Source organism: Spinacia oleracea, chromosome 6, assembly GCF_020520425.1.
Source record: "Spinacia oleracea cultivar Varoflay chromosome 6, BTI_SOV_V1, whole genome shotgun sequence".
Classification (NCBI taxonomy): domain Eukaryota; kingdom Viridiplantae; phylum Streptophyta; class Magnoliopsida; order Caryophyllales; family Amaranthaceae; genus Spinacia; species Spinacia oleracea.
In genome coordinates this window covers 5,108,149-5,135,762 of record NC_079492.1, presented here as the reverse complement: position 1 = coordinate 5,135,762, position 27,614 = coordinate 5,108,149, and the positions used below count along the sequence as shown (strand labels likewise).

General features: G+C 45.3%; 1 protein-coding gene and 1 long non-coding RNA gene across 3 annotated transcripts; one reads left to right on the top strand and one right to left on the bottom strand.

Moving 5' to 3' along the window:
* Positions 1-11,228: 11,228 nt before the first annotated feature.
* LOC130462762 (uncharacterized) lies at positions 11,229-14,998 on the bottom strand. 2 transcript variants are annotated; one of them, XM_056831654.1, is made up of 4 exons: positions 13,585-14,998; positions 12,339-12,684; positions 12,052-12,242; positions 11,229-11,976 (listed from the first exon to the last, which is right to left on the bottom strand). In XM_056831654.1, the coding sequence occupies exons 1-4, from the start codon at positions 14,797-14,799 to the stop codon at positions 11,383-11,385; spliced, it is 2,346 nt and encodes a 781-aa protein (XP_056687632.1). In that variant the 5' UTR covers positions 14,800-14,998; the 3' UTR covers positions 11,229-11,382. The 2 variants fall into 2 exon arrangements, with proteins under 2 accessions (XP_056687632.1, XP_056687631.1); XM_056831653.1 differs by having other exon boundaries at positions 12,052-12,684.
* A 6,356-nt stretch (positions 14,999-21,354) lies between these two features.
* LOC130462764 (uncharacterized) lies at positions 21,355-22,664 on the top strand. The gene is made up of 4 exons (XR_008923508.1): positions 21,355-21,708; positions 21,968-22,041; positions 22,182-22,238; positions 22,530-22,664. It is a non-coding gene; the product is annotated as an uncharacterized lncRNA (long non-coding RNA).
* Positions 22,665-27,614: the final 4,950 nt, after the last annotated feature.

Here is a 27,614-nt window from a genome sequence, read left to right as displayed (position 1 = left end):
TCGGAAATAATTCAGGAAACGGAAATATTAAATATTTGTTTGAAACGGAAATTAATTCCGGAATCGGAAATATTAAATATTGTTCGTATCGGAAATGAATTCCGGAATCGGGAATTTAATCGGAGGCGTAACGTACGAATTAGCATCGGACGAGGCCCGCTAGACGAAAGCCCAGAACGAAGCCAGGCCATCGCCCAGCGAGCCGCACGCAGCAACGCACGCCTCGACCAGGCCCAGCGCAAGGCCAGGCCCACCCAAGGGCGCGCGCGCGCGCTGCACCGCCCATGGGTTGTGCGCCTGTCGTGGGCCGCAAGGCCTGCACGGGTGCACGGCTTGTACGATGCGTGTGCGGGAAATCCTAATCCTATTAGGATTCGTGCGAAGATTAAAATCCAAATCCTATTAGATTTGCTTTGTTATTTAGAGTCCTAATAAAGTTCTAATTAACAAATCCACATCCTAGTAGGATTACAATTCCTTTTCCATACCTCTATAAATAAGGGCCTAGGGTCATTATTTGCAGGTACGATTGAAGTATTCAAAGGGTAAGTTTTTGAAATATAAATCAGCCATACACTTGCAATAAGAGCCGAAAAATCCTAAGCACCTTAAGGGCGATTCTAGTTGGTCTAACTTGAGGCGGATCCGGACGTACTGTGGACTATCTACGGAGGGACGACATTTGGAGTCCTAAAGACTTGTTCTTGTTCGGTTCGGGCGCAGCTAGGGAAGGCAAGCTACAACATGTATGCATCTATTCTATGCTAAATGATTATGTGTAAATAATATGCTTTCCTGGCTTTATGGTTTTTCCGCATGATTTATGAATTGTCATATGTATCATAACCTAACAGGGACGAACCATGATCCACAAAATACAAGCAGTCCCATCCATATACCATCAGATGATGATGTACGTCTCGGATGCAGGCTTCACCGAGCGGATAAAAGGCGACCAAGAGGTGGCAAGATCAACCTGTCACACGGCCATCCGAAAGCCGAAGCTAGGAGACAGTCCTGAAGACGAAGATGAGAAGGGCCCTCCCCCAAGTGGAGAAAAAGAGGCTAAGAGGAGAAAGGCAGAGCCGAGCAGTCTGGTAAAGCCTGCAGACACTACTACAAAAACACCCTATGGAGTTGACCTTTTCGAGTCGCCTCAAATAAATAAGCGACACCTTAGATTTTAGAGTCCCATTTTATAGAGTATGCGACGCATAATATTTGATAAAAGAAAATAAAAAACCAAATAATAAGCTTTCGAGTCGCCTGCTACATTGAGGCGACACGTAAACCATATGCGTCCCTTTTTATATCATAGGCGACTCTAAAAGTTTGAGTTCACGAGTCGCCTATAATAAGAAAAGGGATGTATACGGTTTACGTTTCTCCTGTTAAATTATAGAGGATGCGTAAAGTTTACACGTCACCTGTTCTAATACAGGCGACACCTTATATTTGGTTTTACGGGTCAGTTGTTACATTAAGGCGACACCATAGATTTATAAAATTAATAAATAAAAATTTAGTTAATTGGGTCTAAATTATCAGATTATCTATCGGCTGGGCCTTCACTTTCATTTTCAGTTTCATCTCAATTCTTAAACTCCCTCTCACCTTCCTCCTTAGTCCTCCCTAGCTCCCTCATACTGTCCCTCGCACTCTCTCTTCGAATTAGATGGCGAAGTTTTCTCTACGGCGGCAACCCATGGTGTCCGACCACCTTCCTCCCTTATCTGTGTCGTCTTCAAGCTCCTTGTGCCCCGCGACGGCGACTAGGCTATGGAGGTTAGGGTTTCCTTCAAAAACGTAGAATAAGTTATTTTTTAAATTTAATTTTTTGTTTGATATAAAAGTCAAGAATTCATGTACATGTGAATTGTTGTAATTGGATTTCTATCACGTTGATGTTTGTTGGAGTTTGAATTAGTCAACATTGAATAAGTCATTGGCTGTTTTAGTCAATACATGTCCGAGTATTTAGGTAGTTGAGTCATGGAGTTGAACTAGTTTGTAGCTGTTGTTTGTTTCCTGTTTTTTTGCTTGTTTCTGTTTCTGTGTTTCTCTTGTAAGGCTATATATAGCCATCATCTTTGATTCAATATATTTATCACTTTCAGCTTATCAGTTCACATTTGGTATCAGAGCCGGTTTCAAGGAAAAAGGGGAGAACAGAAAATACAGAACCTGTGTGAGAGAGTGATCAAGAGAGAAAACCAAAAAAAAAAAAAAAATGTCTGAGAAATCCGAGAAGTTTGTGCAGCCTGCCATTCCAAAATTCGATGGGCATTATGATTTTTGGTCAATGACGATGGAGAATTTTCTGAGAAGCAGAGAATTGTGGAGCCTGGTGGAAGACGGAATTCCGACGATGCCGATGGGAACCGGACAGGCGAGTGAGACGCAGAGAAAAGCTGTTGAAGAGGCGAAGTTGAAGGACTTGAAGGTCAAGAATTTTCTCTTTCAATCCATTGACAGAGAGATTTTGGAGACAATTCTTGACAAAAGTACCTCCAAGGCGATTTGGGAATCCATGAGGAAGAAATACCAAGGTTCTACGAGGGTGAAAAGGGCGCAATTACAAGCTTTGAGAAGGGAGTTCGAATTGCTGGCCATGAAAGAAGGAGAAAAGGTCGATGTCTTTCTAGGAAGAACCTTGATGGTGGTAAACAAAATGAAGGTGAATGGTGAATCGATGGCAGAGAGCACGGTGGTGAGCAAAATTCTTCGATCGCTGACCCAGCGATTCAACTATGTGGTGTGTTCGATTGAGGAATCGAACGATTTGAGCACGATGAGCATTGATGAATTACATGGCAGCTTGCTTGTCCATGAGCAGCGAATGAACGGACATGTGCAAGAAGAGCAGGCACTACAAGTGTCTCAAGATGAAAGATTTAGTGGAGGAAGAGGTCGTGGTGGTCGTGGAGCGTTCCGAGGAGGACGAGGTAGAGGAAGAGGAAGAAACGCAGTCAATCGAGCCCTGGTCGAGTGCTACAATTGTCACAAGTTAGGACACTATCAAAATGAGTGTCCCGAGTGGGAAAAGAAAGCGAATTATGCTGAACTAGACGAAGAAGAAATACTCCTAATGTCCTATCTGGAAGAACATCAGACAAACAGAGAGGATGTTTGGTTTCTTGATTCCGGGTGCAGCAGCCATATGACCGGGTGCAAAGATTGGTTCTGCAATTTGGAGGAAGGTTTTAATCGATCCGTGAAACTCGGAAACAACACAAGAATATCGGTGGTGGGGAAAGGAAGTGTGAAAATACAAGTTAATGGTGTTACCCAAGTTGTACCTGAAGTTTATTATGTTCCGGAACTCAAAAATAATTTGTTAAGCCTTGGACAGCTGCAGGAGAGAGGCTTGGCGATTCTGATTCGTGATGGAACCTGCAAGGTGTATCATCCAGAGAGAGGTGTAATCATGGAGACCAATATGAGTGGAAACAGGATGTTTTTCCTTCTAGCATCCAAACTGTTGTGGGCAAAATTACCATGCCTACGTGCACCAATGAAGATGTGACACCTGGCACGTATTGCGCCCCCTAAGCAGAAATCATGCAAAGTCTACTCCGGGGCATGAGTATTAATCTAGGTATCTACAATGTATGTATTTAAGTATGTATAAATGTACGTATAAAACCTATACCTGGAAAAGGGCTTAATTAGTATGTATCCCAAGTGAATTACTAAGCACAATAGGCTCAAATAGCCCACTATTGCTACAGGGGATCAGAGAATTGTAAGGAGAAAGGACACGTGTCCTTCTCCCATTCCCCAGCCAATCATGTAAGGGGAATATTAGGTCATTCCCACAAAAAACTAGTACTATAAATATTCCCACTTCCCTAGAAAAAGGGGTCACAATCAATACATTCTAGAGCAATTGCTGCTCTGCCTTCTCTCTACTTTCTCTCTCTATAAAAATACAATCTTGTTTAATCTTTAAAAGTTACCAAGAAACCTCCAAGGTATCTCACCGGAAAAACCCCACAACATTTGGCGCCGTCTGTGGGGAGGTACGGTAACATGGAAGATCAACGACAGGACAACGATGCTGGGCGGCCTACGCGCGTAGAGCGGCCACCCATCGAAAGAGAAATGCCGACTGAACATCATACGCCGGCCACAAGAATCACTGAAGATGCCGCACGTACATTTGCGGCCGGGCACACCCCTCGTCACACTGCCGAGGTAGAGGTGCTCAGCGAGGAGGACGACCAGGCCAATCGCACCCCTCCTGGAGGACACCTGGATCCTCGGGTGGATACGGTAATAGAGGAGAACCCTGATATGCCTGTCTCTGTGGGTGCTCTTCGGGCTATTTTGGCTGAGTTCCAAGCTGATGTGGGGAAGACAGTTAATGCTGAGGTACAGAAGAGTATGCTGATTTACACCACTGCTGTGGCTGCAAATCATGAGAGGCCGGCAAGCAATAGGCCAACACTTTCTTTGCGCCCCCCAAATGTCTGGACCAGGCTGACAGGCGAGGACCTAAGGAGACAGCCGCCAACAAGTCAGCCCAATCAGGCAATGTCTTACCTACCACGCCGAATGCCACGGCGGCTGATCGGAGAAACGTCCCGAGGACGTGAGCAGCCACGCGCAGAGCAGTTGCCCGACTCTGAGTCTGAACTTTCTGACACTGGGTCAACCCCCGTCATGCCGGATAGACCTCTCCCTCATCCAACTTATACGCATCTGAGCCAGGCACGTCCAGGGGCCACCCGTCCAACCCGTCAAACTCGCGGACGCGAGTCCTCCCTGCGGCTACCCTACTCCAGGCGTCAAGACCCTGTATATCACATTCAGGAGGGGGTGTCCAACATGGCCCTAGGGCACACCACCCCTTTTGCAGACTCCATCATGAGAGCCCCGAGGGAACCCAAAGTCAAGCCGCCCAACATTGATGCTTACGATGGTACCACAGATCCGGACATGCACCTCTTGGTTTACCGGCATCACATGTATGTCCAAGGAACAACTGACTTAACCTGGTGTAAGTATTTTCCGGGCACACTCAAAGGAGTAGCCTCTAAGTGGTTCGAGAGACTTCCAGCCGGAACCATTCGCTCTTTTTCGGAGCTCGAGCTATTGTTCTCTACTCGGTTCATGGCTCACAAGGAAGAGAAGAAGACGAGCATGCATCTGAGTAGGATTCAGCAAGGGAAGGACGAGTCCCTGAGGAGTTATGTGAAGAGATTCAATCTAGAGGCAGGGCAAATTCCGGATTTGCCAGATGGTGTTGCATTCGATAACTTCATTCGAGGGCTTAAAAAGGGCTCTTTCAAGTTTGATCTGGTAAAGAAAAGCGTCCGAACAATGGCAGAAGTGCTGGATGAGGCGGAGGCCTTCATTCATGCAACAGAGATTTGCAGCGTCCCGAAAGACCCCAGAGGAAGTGATACCGCCGAGCTAGCGGCAAAAAAGGAGAAATTTGAAAAGAAGAACCGGCCTAACGGGACGTGGGCTATTGCAAAAGAATCAGACAGGGCCCCCGGAGCGGCAGGTCAGAAACGGCCCAGAACTTATGATCGGGAGCGATTCGAGTATAACACAGACATGTACACAATCCTGATGGACGTCGGGTCCAAATATGACATTGATCGTCCATTTCCCATGAAGTCACCACCAGAAAGTAGGGACCCCAAACTGTACTGTCACTTTCACAGTGACATTGGGCATGACACCAATGAATGTAAGAGCTTGAAAAGGGCATTGGACGGCCTAGCCACCAAGGGGTTCTTAAAAAGTTATATCAGCAGGAACACGGGAGGTTCTGGCAAACCCTTCTACAAGAAAAACAAATCCCCTCCCTCGGAGGAAGATGGGAATCGTACCGACCCAGAGTGCGTGGCAGTCATCTCAGGAGGATTGGCCGCCGGCGGGCCGACCATGAGGGGCCAGAAGGATTATGCCAAGCGATTGGGGCAAGTGATGCTGTCCGGCAAGGCCACAGTTGACCCGTTTCCAAAAGTTGAAATCGGCGAGGCCGACCGTGGGAAAATCTCCACCCCGCATGACGATCCTTTGGTAATTGAGTTAAAAGTTGCTAACCTAAGGGTTAGGCGTATTTTGGTTGATACAGGAAGTTCGTCGGACATAATTAGTCTAGAGTGCTTGAATCGGCTGCAACATGATCCCTCAAAAATTGAGAAAATCCACTATCCCATTATAGGCTTCGGAGGTAGTGTCATCCACCCAGTCGGCATAATTACCCTTCCTCTGAGGATGGGAAATAAAAAGGAATCTCGGCAAATGGATGTCCGTTTTCTCATAGTGAAAGATCTGACGGCATATAACATCATCTTGGGGCGTCCCACGTTGAACAGGGCAAAGGCTGTCATTGTGACTCATCTGATGCTTCTTAAGTTCATTTGTGACGATGGGAGCGTCAGCACTATACATGGTGACCAGCAACAAGCTAGAGATTGCTACCTAACCACCTTGAGTCCAGAAGCATGGGGGACGGGTGAAGAGAAAGGGACGTCGAGTAACAAACGAAAATGTGGCGACACGCAACCCAAGGTCGTCAAAGAAACATTAACTATCTCAGCAGGGCACATGGAAGAGAGACGCCCAGAGCCTGTTGGGGCCCATTTCAATGTGGTTTTAAACACAGACAAACCTGACAGAGTAGTGCCCATCGGGATTTCTCCTGACGACCCGCTGGCGGCAGAGTTGGTCCACCTTTTGAGAGAATTTGAAGATATCTTTGCTTTCACGGTGGACGAAATGCCGGGTATTGACCCTGCTGTGGCCGTCCATAAGCTGAATGTGGACCCAAACTTTAAACCGGTTCGTCAGAAGAAAAGGAACCATGGGGAAGATAGAAATCAGGCGGCAGCCGCGGAAATACAGAAGTTGATGGAGGCTGGGTTCGTCAGGCCTAGTCAGTACCCCGACTGGGTTGCTAACGTGGTCCTCGTCAAAAAACCTAATGGTACCTGGAGAATGTGTGTTGATTACACCAACCTCAATAAGGCATGTCCAAAGGACAGTTTCCCATTGCCCAAGATTGACCGGCTCGTCGACTCTACAGCGGGACATGCCATGATGAGCTTTATGGATGCCTACTCAGGGTTTCACCAGATTCCGTTGTGGCCTGACGACCAGGAAAAAACGTCATTTGTTACTGAACAAGGCCTTTACTGCTACAAGGTGATGCCGTTTGGGTTAAAAAATGCACCGGCCACCTTTCAGCGTCTTATTAACACTGTGTTCATTAAGCAGCTCGGCAGGAATATTGAAGCTTACATTGACGATATGATCGTAAAAAGTAAGCTGAGGGCGGCGCACATAACTGATCTCAGAGAGACATTTGAGACTATTCGAGCTTACAACATGAGGTTGAATCCTAAGAAGTGTGTGTTCGGGGTGACGGCAGGCAAATTCTTAGGTTTCTTGATTGATGAAAGAGGAATTGAAGCCAACCCAGACAAAATCCAGGCAGTAATTGATATGAGCTCACCAAAGACAGTGAAGGAGGTCCAGCGGCTCACAGGTTGCTTGGCCGCCCTGGGCAGATTCCTTTCCAGGGCTGGAGACAAGTGCCACTACTTTTTTAGGTCTGTCAGAAAGAAGGCCAAGTTTGAATGGTCGGACGAGGCCGAGGCGACATTGGTCAGATTAAAGGAGCACTTACACACCTTGCCTCGTCTTGTTAGTCCCTTGCTAGGAGAGACTTTGTACATGTATCTCGCCGTGTCCGAGCACTCGTTGAGTGCCGTTCTACTGACAGAGAGGGAGGGAATACAGATGCCGGTATACTTTGTCAGTCATGTTCTTCAAAATGCTGAAGTTAGATATCCTACAGTGGAAAAGTTTGGCTTAGCTCTGTTCATGGCCAGCAAAAAGCTCCGTCCTTATTTCTTAGCTCACAAAATAGTGATCTACACCAATCAGCCGCTCAAACTGCCCTTCACAAAGCTGGAGGCGTCAGGACGAATGCTGAATTGGGCAATAGAGCTGAACGCCTTTGATATCACCTATGAGCCGAGGAAAGCTGTCAAGGGGCAGGCATGTGCCGACTTCATTGTTGAAATGACGAGGCCAGACTTTACCAAGAATACAAGCACAGTGTGGACAGTGTATGTAGACGGCTCATCCACACAGAATGGATGTGGAGCAGGGATAATCTGTCACTCCCCAGAAGGAGATACTTTTGAATATGCTATGCGATTTAACTTCCAGGCGTCAAATAATGAAGCCGAATATGAAGCCCTGCTTTGTGGCATTAAAATGTGTAAGGCGGCAGGCGCCGAGGAGATTGTAGCACTATCTGACTCCCAACTGATTGTGAGCCAAGTTAATGGGACCTACGAAGCTAGGGATCCGACTATGGTCAAATACATGCAGGCCGTCCATCAGGAAGTAGAGCCACTGAAAAGTTTTGAAGTAAGGCAAGTCCCTCGCTCGGAAAATAACCAAGCTGATGCACTGTCAAAGTTGGCAAGTTCCGCGTCTTGTGATACCCCTCGGCACGTGTTTTGGGAGGTAAAAGAGCACAAAAGTGTTGAGCAAATGGAAGTGGAAACTCTTGACAGAACGTCCACATGGATGGATGACATAGTAAACTTCAAAATGAATGGAGTCTTGCCCGAAGACTCAAGGGAAGCGGCAAAACTTCAAAAGAAATGTTCTTGGTTTGAAATGTGGAACGGCACCCTCTACAAAAAGGCCTACTCCCGTCCTTTGTTAAGATGTGTAACACCTGAGAAGGGGCAGGAAATTCTAGAAGACCTTCATCAGGGATTGTGCAGCTCGCATATTGGTGGAAGGGCTTTGGCTGAAAAGGCACTTCGAACCGGCTATTACTGGCCGACCCTTAAGGAGGACGCAATCTCACTGGTCAAGAAGTGTGACAAATGTCAGCGCTTTTCTCACCTAATACATCAACCGGCACGAGTTCTGACGCCCATTACAAGCCCAATTCCATTTGCTAAATGGGGGATGGATCTCCTAGGCCCATTCACGACCGCACCAGGAGGAAGGCGTTATGTCATCGTTGCTGTAGATTACTTCACCAAATGGGTGGAGGCAGAAGCGCTCAAAAACATAAAAACTGCTGATGTGAGAGCATTCATTTGGAAGAACATCATGACTCGCTTTGGGATTCCACAGGCTATCGTCTTCGATAATGGGCCCCAGTTTGAGACGCCTAAGCTGAAAGAGTGGCTGGCAGATCACAGTATACACACCTGTTTTGCATCAGTCGGACGACCCCAAGCCAATGGTCAGGTTGAGGTGTTCAACAAAATTATCTCTGAAGGAATGAAAAAGAAGCTTGACGAAGCCAAAGGTCTATGGGCTGATGAGCTGCCAAATGTCTTATGGTCCATCCGCACCACGGCTAAGAATTCAACCGGTGAAACACCCTTCTTGCTAGCCTATGGCGCCGAGGCTGTCCTACCCATAGAAATGTGTGAGCCAACGTTGAGAGTCATGCTGTATGACGAAAATGCTAACTGGGAGACAATGAAAGCAGCCTTGGACTTTCTGCCCGAGGTTAGAGGAAATGCAGCGCTCAGACAACAGCTGTACAAGATAAGGATGGCAAGAGAATACAACAAGAGAGTCTCTAATAGAGTGCTCAAAGTGGGAGATTTTGTCCTCAGAAAAATGGAGTCCACAGGACGAGCAAATGAACAAGGTAAGCTGACGCCCACTTGGGAGGGACCTTACGAGATCTATGATGAAGTTAGAGATGGAACCTACCGCATTCAAGACATGCAAGGCCGCCCTATTTCGCGCACTTGGAATGCCGACAATCTCAAGAAATATTTCTTCTAGATATGTGCTAAGCCTTGTCTTACTTACCACGATCCATTGCCCAAGGGGCGGCCTCTAATGGTCATAGTAGGGTAGTAATTACTTTTGTAACCGGCTAAATTCGCCTTGCAAAGTTATAAATAATACTACTCTATTTGTCTCGTAATATTTATTGCTCGCACAATGAATATAAAAATATACACTCCAATGCATAACCAAAGCCTAATTGTATGACGGCCTGAGAAGTGGCCCAGATTAGCAAAAACTCTCAGCAAGAGTAATTGTTTGAAGCCTAAGAAGTGGCCCAGATTAGCACCAAGTTGTAGGCTGATCACCTATCCAACTCCCCTCCCAATATAAGCAAGCCGCTGGCCGACCAGTACAGCATAATAAGTGCCAGCGGCACGAATAAACTTAAATCGTAAGTTATTTGTTCAAAAGCCCAGCGGCATGAACAACTTTGAAACATAGGTTGTTCGCTCAAAAGCCCAGCGGCATGAACAACTTGGAAACAAAGGTTGTCCGCTCAAAAGTTCAGCGGCACGATTTACTTCGAAACAAAGGTTGTCCGCTCAAAAGTTCAGCGGCACGATTAACTTCGAAACAAAGGTTGTTTGCTCAAAGTTAGGCGGCACGAACGTTTGGCCGTACAGTCCATTTGACGAGCATGTCTAGCGGCAATCATACCTATTGATTGACTTGCGTCAATCAATATCGTTATAGACACGCTCGCCAAAGAAAGTGACGACCAAAGTAGGGCCTAGCACATGCTCAATTGCCAGCAGCACCAACCACTTGGAAACAAAGGTTGTCCGCTCAAAAGTTCAGCGGCACGATTAACTTCGAAACAAAGGTTGTTTGCTCAAAGTTAGGCGGCACGAACGTTTGGCCGTACAGTCCATTTGACGAGCACGTCTAGCGGCAATCATACCTATTGATTGACTTGCGTCAATCAATATCGTTATAGACACGCTCGCCAAAGAAAGTGACGACCAAAGTAGGGCCTAGCACATGCTCAATTGCCAGCAGCACCAACCACTTGGAAACAAAGGTTGTCCGCTCAAAAGTTCAGCGGCACGATTAACTTCGAAACAAAGGTTGTTTGCTCAAAGTTAGGCGGCACGAACGTTTGGCCGTACAGTCCATTTGACGAGCACGTCTAGCGGCAATCATACCTATTGATTGACTTGCGTCAATCAATATCGTTATAGACACGCTCGCCAAAGAAAGTGACGACCAAAGTAGGGCCTAGCGCATACTCAGTTGCCTGCAGCATCAACGTGCTTAGTGTACACTCGGTTGCACCTTGGCAATCATACCTATTGATTAAGCCTATTGATTAAGGAATAATCAAATTATGAAGAGCAAGTAAATGCGAGATAAGAGAAGCATCAAAAAGCCTATTTACTTATAAAACAACGCCCGTAGAAAGGCGTGTAAAAGTAGCTCAGAATTCTTGACCAGAAAAAAGAAAGAAAATTGTTGTGTGCTCAGCAGGCACAATGATACAGACGCCATCAGCGCCAAAACTTTACAACATAATTGTTTTTGCCCTAAGGCACGGGAACGCTTGAATAAAATTTTAAAAAAAGCAGGAAAGGAAGCAAATCAGGGAGCGGCCGCATCGTCCTCGTCATCAGATGATACAAACTCAGGGGGCGGCTGACCAAGACGTTCAGCAGCCAACACAGCGGCACTGTGCTCCATTCGCCGCTGGAACCACCCAAGATCATACTCTGACATGTGGCTCTCCCAGGCGTGCTTAACAGCGTCCTTGGTCGCTTGTTCCCCCTGATCATAGGATTCCAGAAGACGCTCACGCAAGGTGCGAACTTGCGATCTGGCCGTCTCCAGCTCCCCACGAAGATGCTCGGCTTCCTCAGCCGCCTCTTTGACCTGAGGGTACTCCCGCAACTGGTCCTGAAGCGCCCGTATTTCCGCCGCCGCTGTCTTGGCCTCCTCGACCATTGCCACCATGTCCTTGTCCTGCGCCAAGATCTTCTTAAGCAGCTCGGCCTTGTCAGATCTCAACGCAGCCACCTCCTTCGCTTGAAGGTCTATGGTCGTCTGCATCTGCAGGCGGACCTCTTCAATGGACTTGAACGCATAGTCGCCATGGTGGGTGGACTCAGCCACCTGAGCTTTGAGCTCCTCAGCAGTGCGGGTCTTCCAACTCTTGCAGAATTCCATGCGGCAGAACAACTGCAAAAGAAGCTACATATTAGTAAATGACTCTAAAAGAGAAGACAAGTACAAGCAAGTTGGAAATAGACTTACGTCGAGAAGAGTGGCCTGGATCGCACCAAACTGGGCGTCAGTCTTGCGGCCAGGAAGAGAAGCAACATACTCTGTGGGGACGGCCTTAAAAACCTTGCGGCATATAGCCACCCTATCCTTTGACGAATAGTGGGGAGTAGCAGGTACGTTCTCGTCCTCGGCAGCAGCTGCATCCTTCCCTTTGTCTTTGGCTATAGGAAAAACAACGGCCTTAGGATGACGCGGAGAGTAAGAAGAACTGCCAGAGGAGGCTCGATACGTCTGAACGACGTTCGAATAATACTTACCGCCCGAAGACCTAGCTCGGCGGGCCACCTCCGCCGGTATCTGAGAGCGGACGTCGGCCGGGATTCCCGAAAGAGGGTCCTCCAGCTCGTCCGGATGCCCACCGGACCTCGATTTGGACACCAAGTCCACCACCAGAGACGGCTTGTCCACGCCCATCTCTTCGTCATCAGGGCATCCCCCCTCAGCAACCTTCGACTCGTCTTTCTTCACGAGACGGCGAGGTAGGGGTTTTGGCTTCTTGAAGGTACTCGGAGTCTCCGAGCCAGCCGGCACAGCTCTCTTCTTCAGCTGGGACAGAGTCGTCCCCTTCTTCTTCCCTGACGCCCTAGCCGCGTCCTTAGCTTGCTAAAAAAGAAAGGACAGTCAAATATTAGGCCTCGTCATCTATCGCAAGTCACTCACCATGTAGTGGCTCGTCATTAAAAAGGACGCCCATCTCAAAAATGACGAGGCGTACCTCATCAATCACAAGTCACTCACCATGTAGTGGCTCGTCATTAAAAAGGACGCCCATCTCAAAAATGACGAGGCGTACCTCATCAATCACAAGTCACTCACCATGTAGTGGCTCGTCATTAAAAAGGACGCCCATCTCAAAAATGACGAGGCGTACCTCGTCAATCACCAGTCACTCACAGAACAGTGGCTCGTCATTAAAAAGGACGCCCGTCTCAAAAATGACGAGGCGTACCTCATCAATCACAAGTCACTCACAGAACAGTGGCTCGTCATTAAAAAGGACGCCCGTCTCAAAAATGACGAGGCGTACCTTTTCAATCACAAGTCACTCACAGAACAGTGGCTCGTCATTGAAAAAGGACGCCCGTCTTAAAAATGACGGGGCGTACCTTATCAATCACAAGTCATTAAATAGTGGCTCGTCATTAAAAAAGGACGCCCGTCTTAAAAATGACGAGGCGTACCTTATCAAGTTCAACACTCATATAAAAATGGCTCGTCATAAAAAAGGACGCCCGTCTCGAAAATGACGAGGCGTACCCTATCAACCACGAGTCACTTGTAAAAAAGGGGTGGGGGTGGCCCGTCTTAAAAGGTGACGAGGCGCACCTTGGCAACCACAGGAAAAACACTCACAAAGGGGCCCGTCATTAAAAAGTGACGAGGCCAACATTAGCAAACATGGGTCACATGTCAGGATATCGGCTCGTCACTAAATAGACGTCCACTATAGACAATGGACGGAGGAAGCTTAACTTGCAAAAAACAACCTAAGAGAATACTCACCTTCTCCTCCAACTCGGCCTTGGCTTTCTGCATCTTGGCCTCATAGATGTCCGCCATCCAATCGGTCATATCGCCTTTCCCGGTATCCGCCGCCGACAACTTGCTCATTCCTTCCTCTGAGAACAAAAGAAATCCAAAGTTAGAAAAATGAATAAGACCAAGGCAGAGCGGCACATAAATTGGCATACAACCTCGAGTCATGGAATATCCTAAGCCTACGGCCGCTAGAAAAGCCTCGTTCCGAAACTGGCTAATGTGCGGCAACCACTCGGCCGGCACATGGAAACTCTTATCCACTGTTAAGTGGTAAGTGTTGGCCCTGAACAGGACCATTATCTGATCCCACTCTTCGGCAGTAAGGGGTGGAAGGGGCTCGTCACGATCCATGAAGTTGGCGTTGCAGTTCCAACGGCTCATTCGCTCATACATCTCCTGGTCGTCCGTGTAAAACACGACCCACCTCTTCCTCCACATATGCCACTTGCTGAGCTTGCCGACCACTGTCTGGTAGGTACCACGGCTGCTCAGATTAAACCACCCTTTGGCGGCACTGGGGGAACGAGAGAGGGAGACCAGATGCAGAAAGGCGTTGAAGGACGGCTCCACGTCGTTCAGCGCACATTTGGCAATGTAGCCAAAGATATCCGCCCATGAGTTGGGGGTCAGCTGGGCCACCCCAATATTAAAACCATCTAACACCTCCACAACGAAGGGGTGTGGAGGGAATCTCATGCCGAGTTTGATTGACGCGGCATACACAGGGAATTCTCCCTCGGCAAGCAGGCTGACGGTCGAGTCCAGACCGGCCGGCACACGCATTTGGTACCCTTCCCCCACGCAGAGGTCATCCCTCATCTTGGCTCCGTGCCTGTCTAGCCACCGCATCCAGCCCACGTCTGGGTGAATTTCTGACGGAAGCAATTGGGCCTCCTCCCGTCCTCTGGGCCTAATAAGCTGGGGAGCAGCTTCTTGCTCCTCGGCGGCCGACGACAATGGAGCGACGCTTGGCTCCCCCACTGCCTGGCTCGCTGTACCCTCCGACGAGCTTGCCGCCTGCTCCCCCGCCTCGACGTACTCGTCGATCTCTTGAAAGAGTTCGGCAAATTCTTCGTCGACTGCCGAGGCGGTGGAAGAATATCTCTCCCTAGGAGGTGTCGATGCTCCTTCCCGCAAGCGCAGGCGCGTAGGATCTGCCGTTTGCTTGGTTCTAGCCATGCCTTCTGCATAGTGAACGAAGCACGGCTTAGGGGTGACCAACAATGAAGAAAAAGACGCGATTGGACGTCCGCCCCGACAAAAGATGAACGGCGGAAAAATCTTAAATAAAACCTTTAAACCCTTACCTAGTACTAAGAGGTCGGCCGCTAACAAAGAGAAAAATGACGAGAGGATAACAAAAACAAGAAAGGCGAAAACTAACCTTGAAAGATCTGCGAAGTACTTGGTGAAGAACAGGATGAGTATCGCGAAGAACGGGATGAATTTCGCGAAGAAAAGGATGAGTCTCGTGGTGGCCGGAAATCGCCTGATGGTGGTAGGAACACGCCGGAAATCGCCTATGAGAGCTCTGTGAAAACGAAATGTAAAAAAATGAAATTTACCCCCCCTCTATATATAGGGAGGGGCAAAATAGAGAAAGGTGACACGTGTCACCCCCTCAACACCTGACCCAACGATGAAGATGCAAATCAAAGATCAAGAAGCGATACCCGGAAAGTGTTTCCAGAAATGCCCTTCTTGAGGGGCAAATGTTGTGGGCAAAATTACCATGCCTACGTGCACCAATGAAGATGTGACACCTGGCACGTATTGCGCCCCCTAAGCAGAAATCATGCAAAGTCTACTCCGGGGCATGAGTATTAATCTAGGTATCTACAATGTATGTATTTAAGTATGTATAAATGTACGTATAAAACCTATACCTGGAAAAGGGCTTAATTAGTATGTATCCCAAGTGAATTACTAAGCACAATAGGCCCAAATAGCCCACTATTGCTACAGGGGATCAGAGAATTGTAAGGAGAAAGGACACGTGTCCTTCTCCCATTCCCCAGCCAATCATGTAAGGGGAATATTAGGTCATTCCCACAAAAACCTAGTACTATAAATATTCCCACTTCCCTAGAAAAAGGGGTCACAATCAATACATTCTAGAGCAATTGCTGCTCTGCCTTCTCTCTACTTTCTCTCTCTATAAAAATACAATCTTGTTTAATCTTTAAAAGTTACCAAGAAACCTCCAAGGTATCTCACCGGAAAAACCCCACAACACAAACCACAGAAGAAGTTGATGTGCCTGAAGACAGAAGAAGCGATGGAGAAGGAGACGAACCTTTGGCATTATCGTTTTGGGCATTTAAATCACGAAGCCCTAAAACAACTTGCACAAAAGAAGATGGTTAATGGGCTGCCGATGCTGAAACCCACAAAGGAAATATGTTCGGTGTGCCTTACAGGAAAACAACATCGAGCATCAATGTCGAAGAAAAGCTCCTGGCGTGCGTCAAGACCACTGCAACTGGTGCACTCAGATATATGTGGGCCGATTACACCAATTTCTCACAGCGGAAAACGGTATATCCTGACCTTTATCGATGATTTTACTCGGAAAACCTGGGTTTATTTTCTTCATGAGAAATCAGAGGCATTCATCATGTTCAAAGCTTTCAAAGCAAGTGTTGAAAAGGAGATTGGAGCCTTCATCACTTGCTTGAGGACAGATCGCGGAGGAGAATTCACTTCTAACGAATTTGGAGAATTCTGCAAAACTAATGGTATCACCAGACAATTGACAGCTGCATTCACGCCACAACAAAACGGAGTAGCGGAGAGGAAAAACAGAACGATAATGAATGCGGTACGATCAATGATAAGTGAGAAGTGTGTTCCAAAGGAGTTCTGGTCTGAAGCTACAAGATGGAGTGTGCACATCCAGAATCGGTCTCCAACAGCTGCAGTAGAAAATATGACGCCCGAAGAAGCTTGGAGCGGTTTAAAACCTGGGGTGGAGTATTTCCGTGTCTTTGGATGCATAGCATATGCACACATACCGGATCAGAAAAGGAGAAAACTAGATGACAAAAGCAAGAAGTGTGTTTTCTTGGGAGTCAGTGAGGAATCAAAAGCATGGAGGTTGTATGATCCGGTTACAAGAACGATCGTGATTAGCAAAGATGTAGTGTTTGATGAGAACAAAAGCTGGGATTGGGATCAAACCGGTACAGAAGAAAAGATAATCGATTGTGGAGACGAAGAAGATCAGAACACAGGAGATAGAGACGACACCACTCGTTCTCCGGCTCAATCTCCATCTGTAGGAAATTCATCATCCTCTGCGTCAGATGGTGATTCAACGCCCCCAAGCCCAATTTCGTCCCTGCCCAGCCCAACTTCATCATCTCCATCAAGATCGATTGAGAGAGGAGTGATTGCAGGCTCGAGACCAAAGAGAAGACCAAGCTATTTGGCTGACTACGTCACAGGAGAAAGAGAAGATGAGGAAGAAAGTTTATCTGTTATGCTACTGATGATGATATCAGAAAGCGATCCATTCAAATTCGAAGAAGCAGTGAAAGAGAAGGTGTGGAGAGAAGCAATGAAAAACGAGATCGAATCTATCGAGAAAAATAACACATGGGAGCTAACGATCTTACCTGAAGGCTTTACACCAATTGGAGTAAAATGGGTGTATAAAACAAAGCTTAATGAAGATGGTGATATCGACAAGCACAAGGCGAGATTGGTGGTAAAAGGATATGCTAAGTGTTATGGCACAGACTATACCGAAGTCTTTGCTCCGGTGGCGAGGCTCGACACAATCCGAACTATACTTGCTGTGGCAGCACAATCAAATTGGGAAATCTTCCAATTAGATGTGAAGAGTGCGTTCTTACATGGGGATTTAAAGGAGGACGTGTATGTGAGGCAACCGGAAGGATTCATAAAGAAAGGAGAAGAAGATAAGGTGTACAAGTTGAGGAAGGCATTGTATGGGCTCAAACAAGCTCCGAGAGCTTGGTACAGCCGTATCGAAGGTTATTTTCTGAAGGAGAAGTTCGAGAAATGTCCGAGTGAGCATACCCTCTTTACCAAGACAAAAGGAGGTAAAATTCTAATTGTTAGCTTGTATGTTGATGACTTAATATTCACCGGAAATGATAAAGCAATGTGTGACGAGTTTAAGAAGTCAATGATGATGGAATTTGAGATGTCGGATTTGGGAAAAATGAGACATTTTCTTGGGGTAGAAGTGAAGCAGAGTGTTAATGGGATCTTTATTTGTCAAAAACGGTATGCTCGTGAAGTATTGGCAAGGTTCAAAATGGAAGAAAGCAATGCTGTTAAAAATCCAATTGTGCTAGGAACAAAGCTCACAAGAGATGAGAATGGAGAGAAGGTGGATGAAACTTTGTTCAAGCAATTGGTTGGGTGTCTCATGTATCTAACAGTGACTAGACCTGATTTGATGTATGGAGTTTGTCTCATAAGTCGGTTCATGGCGAGTCCGAGAATGTCACATTGGCTTGCTGCAAAGAGGATTTTACGCTACTTAAAAGGGACAATCGAACTTGGAATTTTTTACAGGAGAAATGAGAGCAACAGCACGAGACTTATGGCTTTCACGGATAGCGACTATGCCGGTGATTTGGATGATCGGAGAAGCACGACGGGCTGTGTGTTCATGATAGGATCTGGTGCGGTCTCATGGGCATCAAAGAAGCAGCCTGTAGTTGCTCTTTCCACCACTGAGGCTGAATACATTGCTGCTGTGTTCTGTGCATGCCAATGTGTTTGGGTCAGAAGGATTCTGGAGAAGATCGGAGCTGAAGAAGAGTCTGCAACCATCATCCACTGTGACAATAGTTCGACCATTTCTTTGTCCAAGCATCCGGTTCTTCATGGAAAAAGTAAGCATATCGAAGTGAGGTTTCATTATCTTAGGGAGCTGGTGAATGGCGAGATTGTTAAGCTGGAGTATTGTGCAACAGAAAACCAATTTGCAGACATCTTTACGAAACCGTTGAAACTGGAGCAGTTCGAGAAACTGAGGATGCTACTTGGAATGGTCAGCTTGTCTGAAGTAAGCTTAATTCAGGAGAGTTAAGCTTAAGGGAGGGAATGTTGGAGTTTGAATTAGTCAACATTGAATAAGTCATTGGCTGTTTTAGTCAATACATGTCCGAGTATTTAGGTAGTTGAGTCATGGAGTTGAACTAGTTTGTAGCTGTTGTTTGTTTCCTGTTTTTTTGCTTGTTTCTGTTTCTGTGTTTCTCTTGTAAGGCTATATATAGCCATCATCTTTGATTCAATATATTTATCACTTTCAGCTTATCAGTTCACAATGTTATCGAAAAGTTAGCGGCTATGATTCAAAGGTCGGTGGACCACTATGATCGACATTCAAATGTCATTAATGACAGAAAATAAACACAGCAGAAATTTTAACAATTTCTTCCCTTTTTGTTCGTGTCATTCTCACAAATTTCCCCTCGAAAATTACTAGATTGTATTGTAATGTTCAATTCTTGTAAATTGAGCTTTGATTTTTTATTGCTATCAAATTAAGTTGAGAACCTTTATCATAATGAGTAATTGTGCATACAAGAGGAAGAGGCGGTGGAGGTTAGGTTATTTTCTATGTTTTGTAGCTTAATTGTTGGGTTGCTGCTTGTTTGCCGATTCTATGGTTTCTGAGTTTTGGTGGTTTGAATTTGTATATCATAATGGAAATTTTGTTAGTTTGATTCATAATTCTATTTTCTGGAGTTAAAATATGTAGAATAGAGTTTGGTGGATTGAAAATGATTGTTTTCTGGAGTCACAACATAGGCAGAGTGGAGTTTGGAGGACTGAAAATTGTTGTTCCTAGAATCAGAAATTGTGTATATTAGTCCAGATATTGGTGTTCTAAATTGATTCCAAATTGAACCATATATGGGTTGAGTCTGTGATTCTCTATGAGCATTCACATGTTTGACATGATACCAGGTTTTTGCCAAATCCATGCTTATCTCCTCGTAGATAGCCTTAATTGCTGGGAGCATGAGAATTAGTTTTCTTGGACAGTTACATGCTATGCTAATTCAATTTGAAATTATTGAATGCTTATAGTTAGCTTGCTATAGGTTAACCATTAATTGCTTCTGCGAATGGTTGAGACTTGATCACACAGTCACTTTGGATGAACAAAGCTAGTGGTTATTCAACTTTTGAACTCAGATGACCCTTTAATAGAAAGAGAATTGTGGTTGTGTAGTATATATTTTTTAATCTTAATACAGCAAACTTATAGTTTGTGTAATTGTGTAAATATGGTGTCTGAAATTAGTTTGTTTATTTGATCCTCTGGATTTTTAACATAAACTTTAGAGAATCTGATGCAGTGACTATTTTGCATATGACTGTCAATCTTTCAGAAGTAAAATTAGACAGCTTAGCATCATTTTAGATAAATGTTTTTGGAAATGTTTATTGTACTTGAGCCACTCTGTAATTCATATCCCAATTTATGTTCAGAAATCACTCCGACAAGTAATGTGCTTATTTATCTTTTCTAGTGGAGACACTTAATTTTCAAGAAACATGTATTTGTAAGTGCGTGCAGACTGCACTAAATGCATTATTTTTCTCATGTCTCTGACTCAAATGTGGTTTCTCGTTCACATTATTCCTTGTAGCTCGGTAGTTATTCAATAAAATTTCACGCTCATTAGGTAATGGCCTTATGCACCATATTTGAAATGATATGTGACAGAGGTCCTTATTTTATCAACCTTTTTTAAAATATTATAACACAAACAATTTGAATCTGTTGTCTAAAAATCCATATCCCAGTGCAAATGTGTGCTGCCGACCGGAAGGCTGGCATGGAGGTAGACTAAATATACTGCATCTAGTATCAAATAGTATGTACTATTTTAGACCTTGAGGCTTTATCCATTACGTTCTGACATGTTTGAGCCTAAATCTGTTGAAACAATAAACAACACGATACTAGATGCAATGAAGGTATTACATTATTGTTTAATGCAACAAGTATTTGGAGATCAGTGTTTGTTGACTGAAGTTAACTGAAATATGTTTGCCAACAGGCTTCATATTCCGAGTTCATGGTCGATGCACAAACCAGTGCTACTCGTGGTATATTACTAACTTCTTATAAGCTTTAGAAAAATTTATGAATTGTGATTCTCACTTGTGAATGTTTGGCTATTTTCTGACGAGTGTAGTTGTCTACTGTGTTCCATTAGCAGCGTAGAAGTGAATTTTAACTTATAAAGCAACAACTTTCTCAATTTTTGATACTTGGTGTTTGGGGATACCTATTTTTTGTAGTATATTATTTTCTCTAAGACATTCTTTTAAACTAAAAATATTCTTTTTTATCAAAAGTGTTTTTAGTCCACAGTTTCTTCTGTTTGGAGGATCTAGCTCTGCCCGAAGAAAGTACAATTTTAGACACACCAAAGTAGCAGCTACACTGTCTCCAATATTCCTATTTTAAAGAAAGACTGGTGAACTCTTGTACATTGATGTAAATTAGCAGACATTGATACAAAAGAACCTCTATTAAAATAATTCCCTACCATTTCATTTTCCCTCCTTACCACAGCTTTAAGTTATTTAAATGGGGTGACATGAATGAATAAATAATTTATGTGAATGTAGTATTTGCTAATTGAATATTGGATAGATTTTGACTTCTTATGCCTTTTGAGAATGAAGTATGCCAGATTTGTTTGTTGAATCTAGAGGATTATAATACAAAGTTTATACCATTTTGACACTTATTTAGGAATGTTTAGAAGGTTTTGACTTGAAGATGGTTGATAAACTTTTATGATTTAACTGTTTCAGAATTTTGGATCGTAAATTAGTTAATTTTCCTTTTATTTGCAAAGTGAAATGTGGAAATTTTGTATGTTTCAGTTACCAAGACGAATAGAGCTGAATATGCCCTAAGCTTGCTCCGTGAGAAGAAGAACGGGTTTGACATCGTCATAAGTGATGTACACATGCCAAATATTGATGGGTTTAAACTCCTTGAGCACGTTGGGTTAAATAAGATAAATCGGGGAGCTGAGATGAAGGGGACCGACAACTAAAACAAGATAAATTCTCAAGGTAGATTCTTGATCTGAAACAATTACCAGTCAGCTTGGTTTTTTTTTCCATAGCCAGCTCCGAGATTGGCTTGGAATATGTATGCAATGACTTGTGTAGTTTTTCACTGAGGTAGTGAGTAGGATGAGAAGTTTTTCACTGACTTTGGGTGCTACCAAGTACCAATGAAGAAAGTTTAGCATGTAAAGATGATGAGAAGGTTTTTTGTCGTTGTCTATTGTTTGCGCTGCTCTTATTTCAGGTTATCTTTCTTCTGCAGGTTGGAACTTGGTTATGACCGAGGTCGTAACAATGTTGGATCATATACAGACCCCTCTTCCAATGCGTAAGAAGGTAATTACTTGGTAGAGCACCTCACTGAAAATACTTTCATCATTCACTTTGTTAAATCTTACAATGTTTCTGGTGCTCCCTGCTTATGAAACTCGTTTTCTTTGTTTGACTTGGGTGCATTTAAATTTATCATCTAAAAGTCAGGCTGCACATACCTGGCTTCAAATGAGCAAGAACAACTACTCGCATTATAGCAGGTGATTCTGATTAGTCATTTATGGGTTTCATGACTTTCAACACTATCTCTTTTCCATTGTCTTTTACTTCCTTTTAAGAACTGTTGATATATGTTGATGCATCCTGAATTATTAATCATGTGATATTGGGTCATAAATGCTTGATTAATGTATAGAGAATGGAAAGTCGACAACTACTAGTCTGCTTATCACCAGGTGACCTATAGACTTTTATGATTTTATCATATCATTAGTTATCTCTTGTAGATTATAATTACTGTCATTAATTCTTTGCATTATCTACTGTTGTAGAGGGATATCATGAAGAACATGGAGTTGGATACCATAGTATGCTGTCTATGGAGAGTATCTTCCATTGTGGTTTAGTTTAAGGTAGTATTTGTTTGTTTTCTAAATTTTTTAGTCTCAACACATTTTTCAGCTGAGTATTTCAACTAGTACTACCATTAGGTATTCTTGAAAGCCTATTAGCTCAAATGGTAGAGCAATGTGCCACACGCATATATGTAGGTTCGAGTCCTACATAGGCTGCAACTTATATATATATCTATATATTATACACATCGCCTCAAAAGAAGTAGGCGACTCTAAAGAGTACCATATGAGTCGCCTCTAACGAAATAGGCGACACCATAGAGTACTATATGCATCCCCCCAAACTAAGAAGGCGACACCGTAGAGTACTATCTGCGTCGTCTAAAACGAAGTAGGCGACACCATAGAGTACCATTAACGTCGCCTCAAACGAAAAAGGCGACACGATAGAGCACTATATGCGTCGCCTAAAAATACAGGCGACATCATATATTACCATATACGTCGCCTCAAATGAAGTAGGCGATTCAAAAAAATACATACAAATTCGTAGATTTCCTCTTTGGAGTCGCCTCCAACATAAGAGGCGACATATAAACTGCCCTACAATGTCGGGTGATAGGCGACACGTAAAGTGGGTACCTATAGAATCGCCCCCTGTGGAGTCGCCCATGAGGCGACTCTATAGGTGGTTAAGAGGCGACTCCAAAAGGGTTTTTTTGTAGTAGTGAGAGGTTGATGCTCGACCAGAGACCCTTTCCCCCGAACCAGACCAAGAAATGGAAGACATTCCCCTAGAGGATGATTCAGACAGAAGTGTCCGACTAGGCAGAGGCCTACGCTCGGGACTCCGAATAGAGTTGATCCAGTTGCTGAGGGATCACAAAGACATCTTCGCGTGGTCGGCAGCTGACATGCCAGGGATAGATCCTAAGATGATCTGTCACAAACAAGATGTCAATCCCGAAGCTCGGCCAATCAAACAGAAGAAAAGAAACTACTCCTCGGAGAAAAACAAAGCTATCGCCGAGGAGGTAAAGAAACTGCAAGAGGCAGGCTTCACCGAGCCATGCATGTACCCCAAGTGGTTGGCCAATGTGGTCATGGTCAAGAAAGCAAATGGATCATGGCGCATGTGCGTCGATTTCACAGATCTGAACCGAGCCTGCCCAAAAGATTGCTATCCCCTCCCAAGGATAGATCAGCTAGTGGACTCAACCAGTGGCCATGCATTGCTGAGCTTCATGGACGCCTTTTCAGGGTACCGCCAAGTGTTCATGCACCCCGACGATAGAGCGAAGACCGCCTTCATCACAAGCGCGGGAGTGTTCAATGATGCCCTTCGGATTGAAAAATGTCGGAGCCACCTACCAAAGACTAGTTGATCACGTCTTCGCCGATCAAAAGGGAAGGAACGTCGAGGTCTACGTGGACGATTCCATAGTAAAAAGCGTGAAAGAAGAAGATCACATCAAAGACTTGGCTGAGATCTTCGCCAACCTGAGGAAGTACAACATGAAATTGAATCCGAAGAAATGTGTCTTCGGGGTAAAGTCAAGGAAATTCCTCGGGTTCATGGTGAGAGAAGGGGGAATAGACGCGAACCCGGACAAGGTCCAGGCCGCGCTAGATTTGCCCGAGCCGAAGACAAAGAGGGACGTGCAAAGGCTAACAGGCAGGTTAGCCGCACTGTCGAGATTCATATCGAAAGCTTCGGATAAAGGGGCACCCTTTTTCAAAGCTCTCAAACCTAAGACTCTCCCAGGAGGAGAAGCAGAACCCATCAAAAAGAAAGGCGCCCCGAGGAAAGTGGACCCCGAGCTGACATGGGAACAAGAGAAAAAAGATGCATTCTAGCAGCTCAGGGCTCACTTAGCTCAACTGCCAACGCTAGCCAGGCCAAAAGAAGGGAAAACTCTGTACTTGTATGTCGCAGTTAGACCCGGAACCGTAAGCGCAGTGCTCCTCCGGGAGGAGGAAAAGAAACAGCAGCCAATCTATTTCACCAGCCGAACCTTGACAGACGCCGAAACTCGGTACCCACTCATTGAGAAAGTAGCATACGCGGTGGTGGTAGCAGCTCGGAAAGTGAGACCCTATTTCGATTCCCATCAAATAGTGGTACTGACCGACCAACCACTGGAGAAAGTGCTAGACAAAATAGAGAGATCGGGAAGATTGGCTGCATGGGCTTTCGAGCTATCTGAGTTCGGGATCAAGTATCAGCCAAGGACGGCCATCAAAGCGCAAGCGCTCGCAGACTTCTTGGCCGAATGCTCATATCAGGAAATGCTAGATGACACCAAAAGGACATGGGAGGTCTACACTGACGGATCTTCCACTGTGAACGGCTCGGGAGCCGGAGTAATACTGATACCCCCAGTGGGAAAGAGCATAGAGTACGCCCTAAAGTTCGGTTTCAAAGCAACCAACAATGAGGCCGAATATGAGGCCGCAATCGCAGGAATAGAGTTGTGCTTATATCTGGAAGCCGAACATGTTTGTCTCAAGATTGATTCTCAGCTCGTAGCCAACCAGATCCGAGGGGAGTATGAGGCCAAATGGCCAAGCATGACAGCTTACCTAGCAAAAATCAAATCCTTAAAGTCAAAGTTAAGATCCTTCGAAGTCATACTCATTCCCCGAGGTCAGAACGCACAGGCAGATGCACTGTCCAAACTTGCAAGCTCAACGCTCACCGACCTAAACAGGTCAGTCCATGTGGAAGTACACCAAGAAAGGAGCATCGACATGCCACCCCCTGCAGTTTGCAATGTGCGTCCAGAACCAAGTTGGATGGACGCAGTCATTGCATACAAGGAAAGGGGAGAACTTCCCGAAGACAAGCTGCAAGCAAGGAAGCTGAAAAGGTTCAACCAGTGGTTCATCATTGACACCAACGGAGAGCTCATGAGGAAGTCATTCTCAGCCCCACTACTGAAATGTGTAGGCCCAACCGATGCCGATTATATCCTAAGGGAAATCCACCTCGGCATATGTGGAAATCACATCGGAGGCAGGGCACTGGCACACAAGGCACTAAGGGCCGGATTCTGGTGGCCCACCATGGTCTCCGAAGCAAAGGCGCTGACAAGGAAATGTGAAAAATGCCAAAAGTTCGCACCTGCAATCCACCAGCCAGCCCAAACCCTGCAAGCAACACTCTACCCCTTACCATTCGCACAATGGGGCTTGGATATCATCGGTCCATTCCCTTCGGCTGTGAATCAGAATAAGTGGCTGATTGTAGGGGTCGACTACTTCAGTAAGTGGATTGAGGCCGAGGCAGTCTCATCCATCACGGAGCAGCAAGTCCGCAAGTTCATTTGGCAAAATATCATTACAAGGTTCGGAATTCCGAGGCTAATGGTCTTTGACCATGGAAAGCAATTTGACAACACACCACTGCAAAGATGGTGCGAACAATTCGGTATCCGCCTCGCCTACTCAGCAGTGTGCCATCCTCAAAGCAACGGCCAAGCCGAAGCCGCTAACAAACTCATCCTCAATGCACTCAAGAAGAGAGTTGAGAACGAAAAGAGCAAATGGCTAGAGGAGCTCCCTGGGACACTCTGGTCCCTTCGGACCACCGAGAAGGAAGCCACAGGACAGACACCCTTCCACTTGGTTTACGGTTCCGAAGCTGTCATCCCTGTAGAAATCGGAACAGAAAGCCTAAGGGTCCAAGCATACAACAAGTATGATGGAATCCATCGGCAAAGCAACAATCAACTTATGTCCGAATCCTTGGACCTACTAGATGAGGCTCGGGACGAAGCCAGAACTCTCAACGCAGCCTACCAGCAAAGAGTCAGCAAGCACTACAACCAAAGAGTCAATGCCAGACCTCTAAAGGTCGGTGACCTAGTGCTCAGAAACGCTGCTGCAATTCAGAAGGGAAAGATCCACGGGAAACTCTCGCCAACATGGGAAGGACCATACATCATCCACTCTGAAAAGAGGACTGGCACCTTTATGCTTAAACAGTTAGATGGAAAAATCTTGAAGAACCATTGGAATGTCGATGTTCTCAAGAAATATTTTGTATGATCTCACCCCTCCCTTTGTACTCCAAGTAAGTCGTTTAATGAGAAGAGGAAAGCCACTGGCACCATGTGTTTCATTAAACATATCCCTATGTCTTTTTTATTTTTCTATCACTATGTTCTTATACGCATGCATGCAACTTCGGATCTGATCAATCCGAAGCTAAAATCAACCCGAAGTAGCCATTTCTTGGGGTCAAAAAGCCCAAAAAATAGCTAACTCAAAACAACCCGCAAGGTACCGTCCAGAATCCTCGGATTCGCGATACCCAGGGACATTCCGTTCGCAAAAAAGTCTCGAACAGTTATAAAGAGTTCGGCCCAGATCCACAGATCCCCGAAACTCATAACTAAGTCAGACTTGCGATTTCTTGCCCAGGTTTCCGAAACAGAAGAAGTCGGAAGAACAGAAGTAGGCATTAAAAGAGCTCAAAAGCAGACTCGACAGATCCACGGATCTGAAGAGCTCAGAAGCAGACTCTAGACATGTCTACAAACGTTAAAAGAGCTCAAAAGCAGACTCTAAACACGTCTACATGCGTTAAAGAGCTCAAAAGCAGACTCTCAAACAGATCCACGGATCTGAAGAGCTCAGAAGCCGACTCTAAATACTTCAACATGCGTTAAAGAGCTCAAAAGCAGACTCTTAAACAGATCCACGGATTTGAAGAGCTCAGAAGCAGACTCTAAATACGTCAACAGGTGTTAAAAAGATCAGAGTAGCCTCTCAACAGACGAATCTGAAGAACTCGGAAGCGAAACTCCAAAGAAATCGAAGACTAAAGTCCAAAGCTACCGAATCCACCCGCAGAGCCTAAGCAAAACTCAAAACGAGTCTTAGAAAATCTACGGATTGGGAGAACTCGTAAACGAGGAAACAACTTTGTAAAACGGTGGATTCAAAAGCAAAAAACAGATACTTCGGTAATATACGAAACAGCAAAGTCATTTTTCATTCAATATTTGGGGGGACAAGTACAATAATACCAACTAAAGATCGGCACAGCCCGAGGAG

Bases quoted from the DNA above. Each gene is read 5' to 3' on its own strand.
- LOC130462762 (XM_056831653.1), bottom strand. From the start codon at position 14,799: ATGGCTAGAACCAAGCAAACGGCAGATCCTACGCGCCTGCGCTTGCGG. The intron at 12,685-13,584 runs GTGAGTATTCTC...TTTCTTTTTTAG, and splicing joins AGGCCGAGTTGGAGGAGAAG to CAAGCTAAGGACGCGGCTAG. The intron at 11,977-12,051 runs GTAAGTCTATTT...CTTCTTTTGCAG, and splicing joins TCCAGGCCACTCTTCTCGAC to TTGTTCTGCCGCATGGAATT.